General features: G+C 33.8%; 1 protein-coding gene across 1 annotated transcript; it reads right to left on the bottom strand.

Moving 5' to 3' along the window:
- Positions 1–17862: 17862 nt before the first annotated feature.
- LOC127101671 (structure-specific endonuclease subunit slx1) lies at positions 17863–20883 on the bottom strand. The gene is made up of 3 exons (XM_051039139.1): positions 20534–20883; positions 19723–19829; positions 17863–18179 (listed from the first exon to the last, which is right to left on the bottom strand). The coding sequence occupies exons 1-3, from the start codon at positions 20734–20736 to the stop codon at positions 17986–17988; spliced, it is 504 nt and encodes a 167-aa protein (XP_050895096.1). The 5' UTR covers positions 20737–20883; the 3' UTR covers positions 17863–17985.
- Between the last annotated feature and the right edge of the window lie 970 nt (positions 20884–21853).

Raw genomic sequence — 21853 nt, forward strand, 5'->3', positions numbered from 1 at the left:
GAGGCACGATACCTCCTCCTATTTACGGACTTAGATAGATGTTCAGGGTATAGTTGGGGAGCAGCTGCACTATTTACCCTATACAGATATCTTGGAGATGCGTCCATGTACAGTTGCAAACAGCTCGGTGGATATCCTACTCTCCTACAGGTATATAATTTAATTTTGTTTATTAAGTGTTGGATTCATTTTATAAAATATATTAACTTAATTTATTTTATTTAAGTTAACATCACTAGCCCATACTCAACACATGCTTGCTCAAGTTGATGCAACCGTTGACCATACTCAACCTCATCACTAGCCCAAACAACTTCCATCTATAATGTGTCTATCGTCTTTTGCAGGTCATTCACCACATGTTGTTTGCATTTGGCACCAACGTTTTTGTTAATGTGAAATCTACATAGCAAATTAATCGACCTAGGAAATACAATTTCAATTTCTTTCATCAAAGCAAGATCTTTATCTGTCAAAATCACTTGTGGACACATGTCTTTCTTCACAAACAACTCTTTTAGTTTCTCCAATACCCAGCAAAAATTATCTGTCTGCTCAGACTCCATATACGCAAATGCAACAACAAAAGTCAACTCGGTCGATGTCATGCCAACAATTTCAAACAAAGGTTGTCTATATTTGTTTGTCTTGTAGGTGTTATCCATAACTAACGCAATCGGAAAAATATTCAACAACTTAACTGAATCAGGATGTGCCCAAAATATCTCTCTCACCACTTCCGAGTCATCCTTTTTTCTACTCCAATAGACATAGCCTGCATCCTCAATAAGCTTAAACAGATGTTGTATCTCACTCCTAGGACCTCTTATCTCTTTTTGTATCACACTCTTATGCTTGTATACTTGCGTAATCCGAGTGACATTCTCAGGATATCGATCTTGCAAGGAAAGCAATATGTGTCTAGGTGGTACATGTCTCTTTGTCAAATCAGCGACATGTTGCTTCTCATATGTGGTCAACCTACCAATAAACGAATGACCTTCTAATCTATCAGGTAAACCATGATTATGTAACCCATATTTTACATCAATCTTCCAACCAGATCCATCTTTCACCGGAGTCGACCTGATTTTAAATGGGCATCCACATTTCTTGGACACACTTTGGGTACCATTATCAGTATTCTTGTGTTTCCCACCTTTATCACAACCAAATATTAATTTGTTACTTCTCCCTCTCTTCCCTGTTTCAGTATCTGAACGACTGATAATAACAGTTACTTTATTATCGATTCCAACCTCTTTAATCCATCTGATAACCTCTTCTTGTGTACCAAATCTTTCAGTCGTTATAAACGCATCAGTAGTATCTACACATATTTGGGGAAGATTTTCCATTCCTAACAGATTAAAAAAAAAAAAATTACAAACCGGAACACTTCTTGAAAGAGTCCCGGTACACATATTACACAAACCGGAACACTTCTTCAAAGAGTTCCGGTATGTGTAAATTTGTTTACCAAGACTCTTTCAAGAAGTGTTCCGGTTTGTAAATTTTTTCTGATTGAACCGAAACTCTTTCAAGAAGTGTTCCGGTTTGTAAATTTTTTCTGATTGAACCGAAACTCTTTCGTGAAGTCTTCCAGTTCATTGCTTTGTGTGTTCCGGAAGTCATTTTTGAAGTCTTCCGGTATGGGAAAAATACATACCGAAAGTCTTTTTGCAGGAGTTCCGGTGCGAGGGGTGTGAAACGTGTAATTTCTGAAATTTTCAACTAAATGGTAAAAATGAAATGGTAAATTGGTTAAAACCAATTAAGGGTAGAATGGGAATTTTTAAAAAATTGTAGGGGTATGAGGCTAACTGTAGGGGTACAAGGTAAAATTTTCGCAACTGAAACAGCCATAAACATTCATCGGAGAGACTTGAACCACGACGAAACGCTCCTCACTTTGGCGTCCTCATCATCATCAATGGGGTTCATGCCGCTTCGGTTCAAACAAGAAGAGCAATTCAAATCCAACAACGATGCGTTCATTCTCACGGCTTCACGTTAGAAGATCCTAAGTTTCAAAGATTCGACGGCACAAAGATTTACATTGTTCCATCATCCGTTCAATAGCTTCGAAGATTCATTTTTTCTCTGGTGTCATTCACACGCAAACAAAAGAAGAAGAAGAAAAGTGTCGAAGGAGAATCGAAAACTCACCAGGTATCAAACTTTTTCTCTTCTTTCCCTCTGTAACTAATTTTCTTCACTTCCTCTTCTTCTCTGCAAATTGCTACTGTGTGAATAAGAGAGGACATGTGCTTAAGGAGTAAACACGAGAGGTGAAGAGTGAAAGGTGTGAGAGTTCTGAAATCCAGTGAGATTCAAGAGAGCTTGTGATCTTGATTGGTGATTATGAATGATTGAAGAGTGGTGCTTGATATTTATAGATTTCCAGTTCTTAAATTTTCGTTAGAAATTCCATCGAATTCATCTCAAATGCAAATGAGATTCTCTCAGTTAGTTAGAAATGCGCAAATTAGTTAGTGTCAAATCTGTGAATGTGAATGTTGTTAACGTGTTAGTTAGCAGATTTGAAATGAATTTGGAATTGTAAGTGCATTTCAGGTGAATTTGAGAATGAATTTGAGTGTCATTTAAAAGTGAAATGCAAATAGATTTTGAGCTTGTTGTTTGTTCTGAAAATATCCTGCAGAATGCTATAACAGTAAAATGGCCTATGTTGAAATTCTACTTCTGTCAAATTATGCAGGGTGTTTAGCAATAAAAAAAGGCTTGTACTTATATTCTTTTTCCTGTCAAATTATGCATAATATTAACTAGTGTTGAAATCCTTTGTTCTGTCAAAATTTTATGCAGAATGTTAACTTATTCTTTTTTCTTGATTTGGATGATCAAATGGTGATTGTGCTGGACTTGTTTTACAGGTTGGATATAGTTTTTTAAAAACATGGAGATGTACATGTGTATTGCACTTGAAGAAATTGGCCACGGGAAATTATGGTTGAAATTGGATGGTTCCATAGATTATTTGGACTTGAATCAGATGAAGTCTTTGTCATGAATTGGTAGCTTAGGAGTTAGAACTAGGTCACATGCTAGTTTGTACTTGCTTGTTTTTTTGTACTTTCTCATTTGTAATGTGTAAGGTATTAAGATGGATTTATGTACATGAATTTTAAAATGAATGAAATTTGTATTTTTGAACGCAAAGTTAAAAATTCCATGAAAAATGGAAAAAAATTGAGTGAAATTGCATTGATGTGTATGAAACTTTCATGAATGGAAATGTTTAAAAATTGAATTTTGACTTGAATGCACCAAATATTGGAAATAATGAGATTAATGGTTTAATAAATTTCAATGTTTGCTAAACCAAATGTGAATGATGTCAAAATCAAATGGACATATAAATGGATGGTTGACTTTGGTCAACTAGTTGACCAAAAAGTCAACAGTTGACCAAAGTCAACTGTGGGTCTTGAATTAGGCTTTTTACATGATTTGTAATGCAAACAAGACATGATTCAAATGAAATAATGGTTGATGTTTAGGCAACAACGAATGAATCAATGGAACAAATACTTGAATGGATCAATCATCCTTGGGCATTTGCACCACATGAATGAAGTGAATCAAGACACATGGATGAATAAGGAATCAAAGGCCTATAATACCCTCATGAAACACAAACAAATGGATCAGGAGATCAATGCTTTTGTGCCATTATGAATCATGAATCAAGGACGATGAGCTTATGCACTTGCAAGTGCCAAAAGACCTAAGTCAATGGCCTAGGCAATGTTAAATATGATGCATATATGGATGCTTGAACCAGGCCTTGAATCAGATGAATTCTCAACCATGTAGGCATGTAAATTTGATGATGGGTAATGCATGATATGATAGTCAAACACCTCTCCCCAATGAATTAGGGTTTCCAATAAGCACAAGGTGACAAGTCAAGCCACAAGGCACATTAGGACCAAAACTTCTCTGATTAGGATTTCATGAGGCATACCCTTCAATCAAGGTCTCTGAGTCAATAATGATGCTCCACAAGAAAGTCTATAATGTATGAACCCCTAATTAGGGTTTAGACAGTCATGATAAGGCCCAAAGAGTATCCACAAGGTCCCATAACCATACCATCAAGAATTATGGTTTGAATAACCCGAGGAGTGTCGTGATGAGATCTCCCTGAATCCACATCTCAAAGATTAAGAAAATTAGGGTTTTATCCCCAAGGTGGTCAGATGAAGAGCCATGTCACATTCTAGGAGTTTGATCCACAAGCAAACTGTAGCTTTGCCAACCACAAGCTTTGAACCTATGATGATCAATTATTAAGTGTCAATCATGAATGAATGATGGATATGAATGAAATAGGAATGTGTACAAATGAATCTCAAGTCAAAGGTTAAGTGACAAGGTGAAAAGGGGAGGGAAAATTTTGGGGAGCCGATATATATATATATATATATATATATATATATATATATATATATATATATATATATATATATATATATATATATATATATATATATATATATATATATATATATATATATATATATATATATATATATATATATATATATATATATATATATATATATATATATATATATATATATATACATACATACATATATATATATATATATATATATATATACATACATACATATATATATATATATATATATATATATATACATACATATATATATATATATTGTGTGTGTGTATGTGTGCGTGTGTAAATGTCGCGCGGTGGTGGTTGCCCGATTCTGGCGGCGAATTCCGATTTCGGGCGTTTTCAACATTTCTTGAGTTCGGGTATTTTTGGAAGTTTTTCGAGTTCGGGAGTTCTTCTGTGATATTTTTAAGCATCTTGTGACATTAGAGTCCTTTTGGTGACCTTAGGGTCACTTTTGAGTAAATTGAGGAAAAATTATTTGTCATTATCCTAGTAGAGTTATCACTCATGAAACTTTACCCTTTTGAGATATTTTGAGAGTTATGAGTTTTTGACACATTTTGAGAATTATGCGTTTTTTAGAGATTTTGAGACATTTTGAGAATTATGAGCTTTTTAGACATTTTGAGTTCTTTAAGTATTTTGAGAAGTTAAGGATTTTGGGTAATAACATAACTTTGCCCTTTTCGATGAAAAAGTAATTACAATTATTTTAAAAATATATTTTTGAGTATAGTAATCCAGAGGGATTACAGTGATGACCTGTGATTGGAGAATTATAGGTTCAAGAATGAAATCTTTTTGAGGATGTGTTAATGTTTATGATTTCATAATTCTATGACGTCGATGATGTTGCATGTTTGTATTGTTTATTACCATGCATTTATTTATTTCGAGGATAAGTAGGACTTCATTCCAGTGATGACTTGGTTCGGGGAGGAATTATTGTGGTCTTACGTCTAGAGAGGGACACGCTTCAGAGAGGAACCGGAGACATGGGAAAATCAGTAACATACCTCTCCTAGAGATTTGTTACCACATGCATTTTAAGATGGAGTTGGCGACATCAGCATTAGAATTTGCATTGTTATCCATTTGATTGTGTTTTTGGGTGTGAATGTTGTATGTTATAACTCGTCATTAATATCTTGATGATGTATTTCACCGTTAACATTTGTTAAATGTATTCTCACCTCTTATTTGTTGTTGCGGCGTCTATGCTCTTCGGGAGTACAGACAATCAGGCACGGAGTAGCCGCTTAAGTTAGAGAATGGTGTTGATGCCTCTTTAGCTTTTATCACTGGGTATTAGAGGAACCACTCTAATATGTAGCACTGAGGATGGGATATTCATTCTTTATTTGTGTTATGTTTTTATTATGTGTGAGTTTTTTTGTTGTTATGACTTATATGTCGAACTTGTTGATTTCCGCTGCTTATTTTCATATGACTACTTTGTGGTTAATGTTTTTATGATATGGTGAAGCATGCGTGACACTCTAATTGTGGAATTTTAATTTAATTATTTTACTAAATGTTGAGTTAGGGATTAAGGTGTTACATAGTGGTATCAGAACAGGTTGGTCCATCCACATGTTGAAGGTGTTGAATCCCGTGGACTGGACATGTTTCTGAGAAACAAGCCACCAACCTTCAAAGGAAGATTTGATCCAGAGGGCGCACAAGTTTGGTTACAAAAGATCGAGAAAATCTTTTGAGTGATGGCATGTGCAGACGCTCATAAGATTCTTTATGGTGCTTATATGTTGTCTGAAGAAGCAGATTATTGGTGGGATAATAATTCTAGGCAGAGGTTTGAGGCTAATGGTATAGTGATTACTTAGGTTGTTTCCAAGGGAGCACTCTCGGAAAAATATTTCCCATATGATGTGCGTAGCAAGAAAGAGGTGGAGTTCCTTGAACTTAAGCAAGGGAATATGACTGTTGCAGATTATGATGCAAAGTTTGAGGAATTATCTAGGTTCTACCCTCACTATAATAGGGTAAAAGCTGAAATGTCTGAGTGCATTAAGTTTGAGAATGGACTTTGCCCAAAGATTAAGCAGTTTATTGGGTATCAAAAAATTTGTCGGTTCTTCGTGCTGGTTAAAAAATGTTGTATCTATGATGAAGACACTTGTGCTAGATCCTCTTATTACAAGATTGTCAGTGATAAGAGAAATGGTAATCAGAATCACAAAAAGCCTTATGGCATTCCTGATGGTAATGGTAAAAACAGAGGTTTCGGCAGAAAAATAATGGTGGGAAGAATCATAGTGGGGGAGGTGCTCCTGCTCCTCTCAAATGTTTCAAATGTGGGGTTAATAGTCATTGTGCTTCATAGTGTCCTACCTTGATATGATTTAAGTGTGGAAAGGAAAGGCATAAAGCTTTTGAATGCAAGAGTGTTGTGGTAACTTGTTTCAACTGTGGAGAGAATGGTCATATTAGCACATAGTGTCAGAAGCCTAAGAAGACTCAAGATGTGAAAGTTGTTAGAATAGTGTTTGCTCTCAGTGGTACAGAGGCCACCAAATATGATAATCTGGTTCGAGGTACCTGTTTCATTAATGAAATTCCTTTAATTATGATCATTAATATTGGTGTGACACATTCATTTATATATAATAATTGTGTGAAGAGATTGGGTCTTGTGGTTTATGCTTTGAAGGGCAACATGGTTATCGATACTTCAGCGAATGGGTCGGTAACTACTTATTTAGTATGTTTAAATTGTCCGTTGATAATATATGGTAGGTACTTTGGCATCGACTTAGTTTTCTTAATGTTGAGTCAACTTGATGTGATCTTGGGTATGAACTGGTTAGAGTTCAATCGTATCTATATCAACTGCTATAACAAGATAATGTTATATCCTGAGTTTTTAGAAGAGAAAGGTCCACAGCTTATTTCTGCTAGACAGATCAAAGAATTCCTGAGAGATGAAGCTCAAGTGTTTGAGATGTTTTCTTCCTTGCGAATTGAGATTAAAGCGATGTTGGATGATATGCCTATAGTATGTGGATTTCCAGATGTATTCCCTAATGATATTACTTATTTACCGCCAGAGAGAGGTTGAGTTCGCCATAGATTTAGTACCCGGTACTAGACCTGTGTCGATGGAACCTTATAGAATGTCTCCAGTAGAATTGAGTGAACAGAAGAGTCAGTTGGAATATCTGTTTAACAAGAGATTTGTCAGACCAAGTATGTCACCTTGGGGAGCTCCAATTTTATTAGTGAAGAAAAAGGACGGCAGTATGAGATTGTGTGTTGATTACCGTTAGCTTAATAAGGTCACCATCAAGAATAAGTATCCTCTTCCTAGGATGGAAGACCTTATGGATCAGTTAATGGGTGTCTGTGTTTTCAGTAAGATCGACTTGATATCGGGTTATCATCAGATTCAAGTGAAGGATGAAGATATCCCAAAGACTACATTTACGACAAGATATGGTCACTATGAGTACTTTGTGATGTTGTTCAGTGTTTCAAATGCTCCTGGTGTGTTTATGGAGTATAAAATAGGATCTTCCATCCTTATTTGGATCAGTTCGTAGTGGTGTTTATTGATGATATTCTTGCGTATTCTAAATCAGATGAAGACCATGTTGGGCATCTTCGTATTGTACTATAGGTTTTGAAAGAGAAGAAGTTGTATGCCAAGTTATCAAAATTTGAGTTCTTCTTGCGATAAGTGAGTTTTCTCGGTCATGTGATTTCCAATGGTGGTATAACAGTGAATCCTTCTAAGATAGATGTAGTCCTACAATGGGAGACTCCAAAATCAGTTATCGAGATCATAAATTTCTTAGGGTTGGTTGGGTACTTTAAAAGATTTATCAATGGCTTTTTTAAGTTAAATCGAAAGGGTCAAGCCTTTATGTGGAATATGCTGCGTGAGGAGACTTTTCGAGAATTGAAAAAGAAGTTGACAAAAACGCCAATGTTGATTTTTCCATATCCAAAGGAACCTTTTGTAGTGTACTATGATGCATCCAAGATGGGATTAGGAAGTGTGCTTATGCAGAATGAGAAGCTTGTAGCTTATGCTTCGCAAAAATGAAAGTTCATGAGAGGAACTACACTACTCATGATCTAGAGTTGGCAGTTGTGGTATTCGTGATGAAGTTATAGAGATGTTATTTTTATGGTTCTAGATTCGAGATATTCAACAATCAAAGAGTTTGAAGTATCTGTTTGATCAGAAGAAGCTGAATATGAGGCAGAGAAAATGGTTGGAATTTTTAAATGACTACGACTTTGGTTTGAACTACCATCCCGATAAAGCTAATATTATAGTTGATGCTTTGAGTCGGAAGTCCTTACACGGTGTTGATGGTTAGAGAGTTGGACTTGATCGAATAATTTATAGATTTGTGGATAGTGTGAAGTTGGGTATGTTGAAGATAACTAGTGGTTTTCTTGATGAGATCGGAGAGTCAGTAGCTGGATGTAGCTTTGGTTGATCGTTTGTCATCAACTAATGAAAATGAAGATTTTAGAGTCGATGAGAATAAGATCCTTAAGTTTCGGAATAAAGTTTGTGTACCTGATGTGCTAAAACATAAGAAGACTATTTTGGAGGAGAGTCATTGAAGCAGCTTAAGTATTCATCCTAGGCCTACCAAAATATACCAAAATTTCAAGAAGACGTTTTGGTGGCCAAGAATGAAAAAAGATGTTACCCAGTTTGTTTATTCATGTCTGGCTTGTCAGGAGTCAAAGATTGAGAACCATAAACTGTCTAGACTAATGCAACCATTGGATATTCCCGAATGGAAGTGGGATAATATATCGATAGATTTTGTGATTGGGTTTTTGAATACTCTTAGAGGGTTTAATGCGATTTGGGTGATCGTGGATAGACTGACTAAATTGGCATACTTCATTCTGATTAAGATCAGTTTTCCGTTGCATAAGTTGGCTGAGATTTACATTGTTGTAATTGAGAAGCTTCATGGTATAACATCAAGTATTGTGTCGTATAGAGATTCGAGGTTCACCTACAGGTTTTGGGAGAGCTTATAGGAGGCTTTGGATACTAAGTTGAAGTTGAGTTCTGCTTATCATCCACAGACCGATGGTTAGACTGAGAGGACTATCCAGTCTTTGGAGGATCTTTTAAGGGCTTGCATCTTAGATCAGGGAGGTGTTTGGGACAATTTTCTACCATTGATCGAGTTTACTTATAATAACATCTATCATTGAAGTATTGGAATGGAATTGTTTGATGCATTGTATGGGAGGAGGTGTAGGACTCTTTTGTGTTAGTATGGGTTTAGGGAGAGTGTTGTACTCGGACCAGAGATTGTGCAACCGACTACGAAGAAGGTGAAAATGATCCAAGAGAAGATGAATGCATCTCATAGTAGATAGAATAACTATCACTATAAGCGGATGAAGGCTCTTGAATTCCGGTGTTGGGAGGGTTTTGAAGTCTAAGAAGCAAACTCTCTGTTTTATTGGTCCCTATCAAATTTCTCAGAGGATTAGAGTTGTTGTGTACATTATGACCTTGCCACCGTCTCTTTCGAACCTATATGATGTTTTTCATGTGTCTCAACTTCGGAAGTACATTCCTGATCTGTCGCATATAATCTAGATGGACGATGTAAAAGTGAGATAAAACCTGATTGTTGAAGCATTTCCCATAATGACTGGGGATCGAGAAGTGAAGCAGCTCAGAGGGAAGGAGATTTCTTTAGTGAAGGTGGTCTGTGGAGGACCTGTTGGAGGGAGTCTGACTTGGGAGCTAGAGACTTGGATGAATGAATCATATCCTGATTTTTTTCGCCAGGTAATTTTGAATGGCAAAAATCCTTTTATATGGGGGAAAGTTGTAACACCCCAACTTATAATTAGAGTATTTTATTTAATTGTTCATGTGATTTATTCATTATATCTGAATTTTGATTTTTTTCAGAGTGTATGAGTATTTTGGTAATTCACTAATTACCAGGGTTATGAGATGTGAGAGTAAATAAATAAAATATTGAGATTATTGAAGATAATTAAACGTAGTTAATTTTTTTGTGATAAGTTGAGATAGTGGAAAATATATAAAAATTCTAATTAAATAATTATTTAAATTGAATATTTATTTAATGTAATATTTATTTAATTTAAATAATAGTTTAAATAATTAAATAGGAGTTGAACCATTTATGTGAATGGAGTATAATATGAGGTTAGAGGAGTGAAATTGAGAATAAGTGGGCAAAAAGTGTAAATTTGAAAAATAGTAAAACTCATATAAATTCTAAAATGTTGGAAGAGCTAGGTTTTTAGAAAAACTGTATGTACGTGAAAAAGAGGCAGAAAAACAAAAGGAGCTTTTGGGAAGAAGAGCGGGGTTTGAGACGAGGAATCTAAAGAGTTGTTATGAACATCACCTTGCTGAAAAAATAAGGTAAGGGGGAAATTATATGCTTATGGATGATTTATGCATACAGGATAGTGAGGGTTCCTTATATCAATGTCTTGGAGTAATACGTTTTCTCCTTAATTTTCCTTTTTGCTTACGATCTATATGAATTGACCAAATAAGGTTTATGTAAAAACTTATTGGTGCAATGGTTGATAATATTTTGTCGTGATTGCTCTGAGACCATATAAAGGGGATTTGGAATAAATTCCATAAGATCTCTATAAGTGCTATTGTTTGTATGTTTATAAACCTTGTAGTGGTGATGATTTGATCGTGTGAATTCTTTTTCCTTTTGGTTGATATATGTTGTGGAGTTGTGATTTTTCCCCAAGAATCCGAACGACTCTATTTGGGACGTTTGGTTTCCCAAATGCGTGATTTTGATAACCCTGTTCAGTTTCCTTTTTTTCCTTTATGAATCTATCAATTTTCTGGAAATTTTCCCTAATACTGAAAAACCTTAACTTTAATTTATTTTATGATAAATCAGCTTTTTGGTAGAAATTTCAAATATTGGAAAATCTCTTCTTAAAAAATATGATTTGGGGGGAAAATATGTCGCACGACGATGGTCGGCGATCAGCCAATTCTGGCGGTGATTTCCAATTTCGAGCATTTTCGACATTTTTATCGAGTTCAGGCATTTTCAGTAGTTTTTCGAATTCAAGAGTCCTTCTGTGATGTTTTTAAGCATCTTTTGACATTAAAGTCCTTTTGATGACCTTAGGGTCACTTTTGAGTAAATTGAGGGAAAATTGTTTGTCATTATCCTAGTAGAGTTACACTCGTAAATCTTTACCCTTTCTGAGAAATTTTGAGAATTGTGAGTTTTTGAGTCATTTTGAGAAAATATGAGTGTTGGAGACATTTTGAGAATTATGAGGTTTTGAGACATTTTGAGAATTATGAGGTTTTGAGACATTTTGAGAATTATGAGTTTTTTAGACATTTTGAGTTACTAGAGTATTTTGAGAAGTTGAGGATTTTAGGAATAACATAACTTTACCTTTTTTTATGAATAGGTAATTACAATTATTTTTAAAATATATTTTTGAGTACAGTAATCCAGAGGGATTACAGTGACGACCTTGATTGAAGATTTGAGTATAGTAATCCAGAGGGATTACAATCATGGCATGTGATTAGCGAATTATAGGTTCAAGAGTGGAACATTTTTAAGGATGTTTTGGTGTTTGTGATTTCATAATTCTATGATGTGGGTGATGTTGCATGCTTGTATTAATTATTACCATGCGTTCATTTATTTCAGAGATAGGTATGACTTCGTTCTAGTGATGGTCTGGTTCATAGAGGAACTATGACGGTCTCACGTCCAGAGAGGCACACGATTCAGATAGGAATCTGAGATATGGAGAAATCAGTAATATTCCTCTGATCCCAGAGATTTGGTACCACATACATTTTGAGAAGGAATTGGTGGCATTAGCATTTGCATTTGCATTGTTATCCATTTGGTTGTGTTTTTGGGTGTGAATGTTGTAAGTTATAACTCGTCATTACTATCATGATGTTGAATTTCACATTTAACATTTGTTAGATGTATTCTCACCCCCTGTTTCTAGTTGTGACGTATGTGCTCTTCGGGAGTACAGACAATTAGGTACAGGAGTAGTCACTTGATTTAAAGGATGTCGTTGATACCTCTTTAGCTTTTATCATTGGGTCTTAGAGGAGACGCTCTGATATGTAGTATTGGGGATGAGAACTTCATTCTTTATTTGTGTTATGTTTTTATTATGTTGGATTTTTGTTGTTGTTAAGACTTGTGATGCAACTTTCCATTAGATGTATTTTGTATGATGTCAAAACTATGATACTTTAGCGTTTATGTATATTGGACGGTATCCTCTGAGTCTTAATGTGCATCTTAGCATTAAGAAGCATAAAAACATTTTGAAATGAGTTAGAAAAAATTTCTTGCATTAAAAACAAGTTTTTATGGGAAAAACAGTCTATGTGTTAACACATACGTGTTATATGGCGACACATAGAAGAATAAAATTTCTATGAGTCAACACATACGAGTTACAAGTCAACACACGTAAGTCATTTTTAAAGCCTGTAGCTTCTGTTTGATGTATCAATTGTATGTATGGACACATGACCTATACAAATCGACACATGCATCGAACAGGTCGACACATGACTTACATAGGTTGACACATGCATCAAAAATCTTGGAAATTTGCATTATTTTCAAAACCCCTTGCATTTATTTTGCTTCATACTTGCACACATATATATACTTCATGCATGCATCATTTCTAGTAATGTACTAGATTAAACCTACACGAAACCAAGATTTCAAAGAGTTCTCAACATCTCCAGCCTACATTTTATGCATACACACAAATAAATTACACATAATCATTCTTTGTTTGGGTGTCATCTAGAATCGGTTAATAACATCCAATTTAGGTTGTTGAATTGTAAATTGGGTTGATATCTTTGAGGATTTCAAATAAGAAAACCAAGAAGGAGTTTTCCGTCAAGATCAATTAAGGATTTGAAGGTTTTGGACAAGATTAAACAACTTGGACCCATCGAGTGAAGGCTTTGAAGAACGGGAGTTTCTTGCAAAGGAGTAGCGTGAGACAGTGGATCACATTGGAAAATCTTGGGTTACAATAATTCGTAATTTGAATTCGATCGAGTGAAGGCTTTGAAGAACGAATGGTTCTTATAAAGGAGTAGCATGAGACAGTGATATTGTTCTTGGTGTATAAGCTTGGTATCTATTATTAGTTCTTGGTGTATAAACTTGGTATCTATTATTAGTTCTTGGTCTATAAGCTTGGCATCCATTTTTAGTTCTTGGTGTAGCTTCTGTTTTGTGTGCCGACTATATGTGTCGACACATGACCTATACATGTCGACACATAACATATACAGGTCAACACATGCATCGAACAAGTCGACACTTGACTTACATAGGTCGACACATGCATAAAAAATGTTGAAAATTTAGATTGTTTTCAAAACCTCTTGCATTCCTTTTGGTTAATACTTTCACATATATATATATATATATATATATATATATATATATATATATATATATATATATATATATATATATATATATATATATATATATATATATATATATATATATATATATATATATATATATATATATATATATATATATATACTTCATACATGCACCATTTCTAGTAAGGTTCTAGAGTAAACCTACACTAAATCGGATTTTCAAATATTTCTCATCATCTTCAACCTACATTTTATGCATACACAAAAATAAATTACACATAATCATTCTTTGTTTGGGTGTCATCTTGAATTGGTTGATAACATCCAATTTAGGTAGTTGAATAGTAAATTGGATTGAGATCTTTGAGGGTTTCATATAAGAAAACCAAGTTGGGGTTTTCCTTCAAGATCAATTAGGGATTTGAAAGTTTTTGACAAGATTATGCAATGGATCCAATTGAGTGAAGGCTATGAAGAACGGGAGTTTCTTGCAAAGGAGTAGTGTGAGACAGTGGATCATATTGGTAAATCATGGGTTACAACAATTTGCAATTTGGATTTGATCTATGGAAGACTTTGAAGATTGGAAGGTTCTTGCAAAGAAGTAGTGTGCGACGGTGAATCAAATTGGCATAGTTGGGTTACTTGATCAAGCTCATATCATAGGAAGAGAAAGTGTTAGAATCAACATCAAATATAGGACTTGTAGGGTTAGATTGCAACATTTCTCTTGTATACTACTTTTGCAAAGTAAGGTTAATTTCATTATCTCAATTCGAGTTCTATTAGGGAACTTCCTAAACAAATCCATGTGTACTCTCTCTCTCTCTCTATCTATCTATCTATCTGTCTATCTATCTATCTATCTATCTATCTATCTATCTATCTATCTCTTCTATGTTTCATTTTCAAATTATTAAATTCATCGATTGTTCGATCAATATGTTTGGTTAATCCTTTGGAAATCCATTTGAAAAAGGTTTTGTTGAGTTGATCACAATCCTTTAGATTGTGGTTGAATTTGAACATCAATAAAACTATAAAAATTTCTAAACAAAATCGATTGCACACAAGATGTTCAATAATTTGTCTCGATAGTATTTTTGTGTATTTTATCATTAGTAATAGACTTTACTTTTAGCATATCATTCAATTGGTTGTGGTTTAGAGTAGTTTGATCAAATTTGTGTTTATTATTATACTTTGATTGTAATTACGTATATCTGAGCTTTTCGATAGCGGTTCAGTTAGACGATTTGGTCCGGGTCACTTCTGTTGCGTCATAAAAATTTTCAAAACATTTTTTGTTCAATTTGTTAACTTGGGATCTATTCACTCATCCTCTAGATCGTCTATCATCTAACAAGACTTATATGTCGAAATTGATGATTTCCGATGCTTATTTTCATATGACTACTTTGTGGTTAATGTTTTTTCATGTTATGGTTAAGCATGTGTGACACTCTAATTGTGGAAATTAGTTGAATTATTTTACTAAATATCGAGTCAGGGATTAGGGTGTTACATATAACATTTCGACAATAGGGATCCTTAGCCAATGACGTTGAAATAGTTATGTCAAACTTTAAGTTGGGGCTTGGCAAGATTATGTTCTCAGGAATTCACCTTTGTTCTCAGGAATTCGACGGGGAATGCTTGTGGCAGTTTAAAGAGAAACTTTGAAATCAGATTGGATAACTGTCTTTTAGTCTTATCCATACAGAAAAGACACATTGAAACAAACCAGAAGGGTGGAAACCATGCAATTAGATATGCGTTGATCGCTAGGAATAAAGTTGTTGTAGGTAGTTATTTATGTACTAGTATATATAGGAATTATAGTGTTAGGATTTAGGGTGACAATATCATTAAAAAAATACTCTACAAAGTACCCAGGCGATAGAGAGAAACGAGTCAGTGAGAAAAATGTATGATTTTGTATACCATCCTTTACATATTTAAGCAAAGTCTTGATTTTTCTTGTTTCACATTTCTGTCCAGAAATTTACTTGCCTTTTGTCTTCAATTTTACAAGGATCTCGATCCTATCAAAATACCTTTGCTTGTTTCACATTTCTGTCCATAAATTTACTTGTCTTTTGTCTTCAATTTTACAAGGATCTCGATCCTGTAGAAATACCTTTGCTTTTCTTTACAAATTTTGTCTTTACTTTCTTACAAAGTTATAATATATGCTACATTTACAACAAATAATCAAACACTATTTTAAGAATTTATGCCCATATGTCTTAGGATTCACTAGGCGTTCCTGCAAGTAACTTTTCTAAAGAGACTAGTGATTGTTTATCAAAATTATGGATAAATAGCTTGAAAGAAGTCAAATAAATTTACAACTACTTAAAAGGCAAAATATGTCATGATATCATATTTAGCGGTAGACAGTGTGATCCTTCAATTAAAGAAGTTTATATATATATATATATATATATATATATATATATATATATATATATATATATATATATATATATATATATATATATATATATATATATATATATATATAAAAGATCTACAATAAGGTATGTCTTTATTTTTACATATGGACCTATTTGCTGGAAACCAATTCAATCCATCGTGTCCATTTGGCTAGTTAAAGTGTCATTTATTTGTCAAATAATTAAAAATGTCACATCAAGACTAAGACGTCACATTATAGGAGAGTTACTTGCATCCGAATATATATTATTTGAAATTGATCATACTTTAGATAATGTAATTTATATGTTGATCAAACCAGACACAAGTAACAAGGTCAAATATTTTTTGAAATTGTTACATGTTTTTCAATATTAAACAAGTTTTACAACTTCTAGTTTTCAGAATGTTGATGCATAAAAAAATCTCCACATGAGTTTGATATTTGCCAATATAGAGATTATTGAGTGTTATAGAGAAAGGCATGGACAGAAAATGCGAGATAGCATAGTGACACTCTCTTTGTCCTTGACTGAAACGTTTATTGTAGTTAGTACGATATGGTTTAAATAGATTATTATAATATGGACTTATAATTTTATATATATATAATTTGTGACACTTAAATTCTAATTCATTTGCTGAGAGAAGTATATATATATATATATATATATATATATATATATATATATATATATATATATATATATATATATATATATATATATATATATATATATATATATATATATACTTGATCAAACAACACAAACATGTTTATTGTTTAAGATTTTCATTTATATCTTCTCTTTTAAGCAGTATGTATTAGTCCCCGGACTCAACCATATGTTTCTCTTTTAAGCAGTATGTATTAGTCCCCGGACTCAACCATAGGTCGAAACGAATCAATTGAAATGTGATCTAAAGTTCTCATTGGTTTGACGTCTACTCCGGTTTTATAACATTGCTTTTTTTTCTTAAAATTTCCATGTAGCGGAAGAGTCTGTATATTTTAGGAGGTTCCTTAATTGATGGAGGAAATCAATGAGAATTTTCGTCGCTGGTTGATTTTTCCTTTATAAAGGAGAGACATGTGAGGTGCGGTGTTAGCCCAAAACCATGGATATGCACATGTCGTCGAGAGTCATGGCAACTGGCAAGTAATATCATTGGTATTGGTGCAGATAAATAACCAACAAAAATATTCGGTTTACATGTTTTTCTTCTTCTTCTTCATCAAAACCAATTATATTACTAGTGGCAAGATTGACTATATAAAAGTTATACATATTTTTACATATTATTTATCTTAATATCCGTGAAATTTGTAGAGTATTATAATTAGGGTAATTGATTTTTTAAATCAAAATCTTTCTGTTAGATGCAGTGAGATTTAGGAAAACTCTTGGTACTTTTTTATCATTTACAATTCATCTAAAATATAGAAAATGTCTGACCTGTGAGATTTACCATTCATCTAAAATATAATGTGATGTCTTCTTGAATTTTTAAGGGTCTCAGGTTTTCAAATATACAGAAATCTTTTATTAAAAAAATCAATAATTGTGTATGGTACAGTTGGTGTTAGATATTTGGCCAATGTTTTGCCATTTGAATATATTACAGTTACATCATGGTAGTTGAATCAAAGTGGATCCAAATGCCAATTAATTTCTAAGTCTGTGCAGTCAAGTGAGGTTTTCACTCTATTTAAAGCTGCTTGTCTGTGTTGCAGCAGTGGGCGTGAGGGATCTTCGCTTTGCTTGGAGGATTCGCCGTTTTGATTTTTGCGTGGAAGTCTCCTTGTCAAAGCTTTCCATTTTGATTCAAATACACAAGCTATAACAACAAATAAAGCACAAGAAAAATATCAACTTGCATTTCTTAAATCCTTAGTAGACCAAATATTAAAAAGATATGACATCTAAAAACAGGCAAAAAAAAAGAATAGCCTATTAAATTCAGTAAAATATATGGATTATAATATTAGCAACTCAGGGTCCTGCAAATGTAGGGCCTGTTTACAATGTCACAGTTGCACATAAGACTTCTCAATTACCAATCATTAATTTATTCAAAGGGGCTATCAAATAGTCAACCTCGTGGCAAAGACGCTTATAATGCTAAACAGCTATAACACTCTGGAGCACACATCACAGAACACTAGTGTAAAATGAGAAATAAAAATCTAACACGGAATCATCATCTTATTTGACAGCACTTAGCCACAAGATTATGACAATTGGAAAATATCATTTCCACTAATAAAAATTGAATAATTTATTTTATATTCATCAAACTCATTGCACTAAGCCACAAGTCAAGCACATAACACAAACCCTTTTAAGGCCAGGAAATCCAGAATTGATTGACTATCCTCCTCTTTGCTTTTTTAAATAGCCCTATTCTAAGTCTTATTGAATTGTGACAGAAAGCAACTGAATTATCATTTTAAGATAGTTGGATTAGAATATTCGGCAAGGATACCTTCCAGGAATTACAAAATTGGTAGCTAAATAGACAGGGGGAGAGGGAAGAGAGATGTTAGGGCCCGTGCCTATCGGGTAATGTAAAATAGGTGACAGTACTATGTCTAAATTATGCAGATAAAGACTTCGGGAACTGGGGCGAGTCCCCGTCTCAGATGATATTGTATTCTACTGGAGGTAATCTTGTCTTGTGGAAAAATAAGAAGCAATGTGACCAGACTGATGCTGACCCGGAATAATTTGGATACAGAATATGAGAAGCAGCAGCTCATATGGAATAAGCAACTAATTCTAGAATTAAAGTGAACAAAAATGTCTCAATTAAAGATTTTGTAATAGTCAAGTTGCACTCCACATGATCTTTAATATAAGGACCAAACATATCGAATTGGATTTTCATTATATCATAGAAAATGTGCTTGTTGGTTTTATCATCACCAGCTACCTTAATACAATGACTAAGTCGCCCATATTCTTATCAAGTCCCTTAGGAGTTACTGAATTGGGTTCATTTGTAACAAGTCTGGTGCATATAACTTGTATGCTCTTAGAGTGTTATTGTACAACAGTTTATTTAAGGGTAGTGTGGCCGAAGACCCACATATGCCTGATTGTACATGTATTGTACTCCAATGATAATGCAATAATAGAATGTCATAATTATCTCCCCATTTCAACATATATAAACTACACTAAAACTTCATCAAGCATTGGCAGATGACTTGTCAAATATAGCACTCAAATGGGAAATATTCTTTGAAAAAAAGGTAAGCATACGCTACAAGAACATAGTATATCAACATTTTACTTTCATCACATAAGTTAGCTTATGACAAAGTAAAAACAATCAATAGTACCGTGTTAAAAAAACACAAAAAAATAGTAATATATACCTTCACTTCGGTCTGAAAAGCCACAAACAATACATGCACATACCCATGGCCTTCCAGCACGGGAAGCTTTTGCACCACCTTTGAGTTCACCATTATGCTGTCTTAAACTACAACATAAAGATAAGTACAAATCAAACACCTATTTCTTTAACTCCAAGGAAAATGGTTACCTAAGCAGCATTTCAAAATTAGAGGCACTGTTTTTGAATCTTTGTTTTTCCTTAGCTATTAAGTTGTTTTGCTTAGCAAGTAGCTCTATCAAATTGCAGAACCCCTACTCATTACAGCAGGACTGTCTCATTCAATTACTTAACATAGATGGTTAGCTATTTTGTTCTAACAATTTGGCCTATTAAGGGCATGTATTTTTTATCAATTGTATTGAATGAAATAGTGAGATCAATTCTCTTTCACTCAACTCTTTGTTTACAAAATTCTGCGAGTTTATGACTGTGTGAGATATGTTGTAAATATATCAAATTATATATTGCAGAATAGAGGCAACATTGTAATTTTCAAACAATTATCCTTGCCTAATTTAATGGGATTTTGAATGCCAATACTTCATGCACATATCATATCCTTGTGATCAAATCTAGCCACAGAAACATCAACAACTAATGATAATTGATAGAAAGATAAAAGAGCAGGATCAGTTTCATATAACCACAGAAATGCAAAAAGAAAAAAGGGAAAAACTTTCAGCATCCAATGGAAATAGTGGAGATTAGAAAACAATGAATTGAACATAGAAATTAACAGAGAGGTGTCTCTAGCTCAGAAAATGGTAAAACAGTGAAATTACGGTTACCGGCGAGGGAAATTGGTAGTGACGCCAACGTAGGTTTTGATTGGGAGGTTGGTGGAGAGAATGAGATAAACACACCATGGGTCTGACTTCGGTTTGGCGTTGATTTTGAATTCGGATTTTGTAGGAGATGATGATTTAGATAATTTAGGGTTTGGAATTGGGCGTTTGACGGAGCGAAATGTCTGAGATAGCGTTCTCATCATCAAACAAACATTACCGTTGGCGGTTCTTAACCTCCCCGGCCAGCTCTGTTGAAAACAACAATCGTAGAATAATAATAAGAATAAATTCTCATCTGAATAAATTATACTCCGTGTAAATCTAGCAATTATATAGATTTTATAGAAATTCGGTTAAAATTCACCAATTTTTTTTAGCTGCCAAGAATTTTTTTATATAAGCTTTATATATAAATTAAAGGTTTAAATAGTTTTTTCTCCTTGTAAATTAATGTTTTTATTTTCGTTTTGGAAAATAATTTTTGAATATTAAATTTATTTTGTTTTAATTCTTAAAGTTAAAATATACAAGAAAATTTAAAGAAAAATTTGTATGAAATCTGTTGATTTTCCTATGGAATCAAATGGGAATTTTTTTTAAAACAACCAAATTTTTTTAAAATTTTTCGAAAATAACCAAGTTTTCAAAAAAAATACCAAAATAACCAAGTTTGGTAGAGGATGCGCCAGATGAATTGGCGCACCCACATACCTTTAAGAGGAAGCGCCAGATGCATTGGCGCACATGCATTGGGCCTTATGAAGAGGCGCCAATGCTTGTGGCGCCTGCATTGGCCCTCCAAGAGGAGGCGCCAATGCCTCTGGTGCCTGTGTGTGTTTTGTGTGGTGGGTGTATGCGCCAATTCATCTGGCGCATACACCCCCTCCTAGTATTTTCTTAATTTTTTTTTTAATTTTTTTTTAGTTATTTAATTTTTTTAAAATATTTTTTGTTTTTAATATTTAATATTTATTATTTAATACATAAAAAATAATAATGAAAAAAAATAAATTTATTAAATATGTAATAATTGGTTACATTGGAAAGACCAAAAACCTAATGACCCGTCTGATTATAACGTCCCTCGGTTCCACATCCCAGTGTGTTAGTTTGTCTCCGAGGTCTCCCACGATTTTCTTGAGGTGTTTGTGGTCTTTGGGTGCTGACCTGATCGATCGATGGCTGGTTGGAAGGTCTGGCGGAAGTTCCGGCGGTATTTGATAGATGTGTCATCATTTGCTCCCAATATCCGGAGGGGCTCTGGCCAACGGCGCTTCCGTAATGGAGTTCGGTGTCCATGTCATCATAGTTAGGGCGTTG

This window comes from Lathyrus oleraceus, chromosome 7 (assembly GCF_024323335.1).
Source record: "Lathyrus oleraceus cultivar Zhongwan6 chromosome 7, CAAS_Psat_ZW6_1.0, whole genome shotgun sequence".
NCBI lineage: Eukaryota > Viridiplantae > Streptophyta > Magnoliopsida > Fabales > Fabaceae > Lathyrus > Lathyrus oleraceus.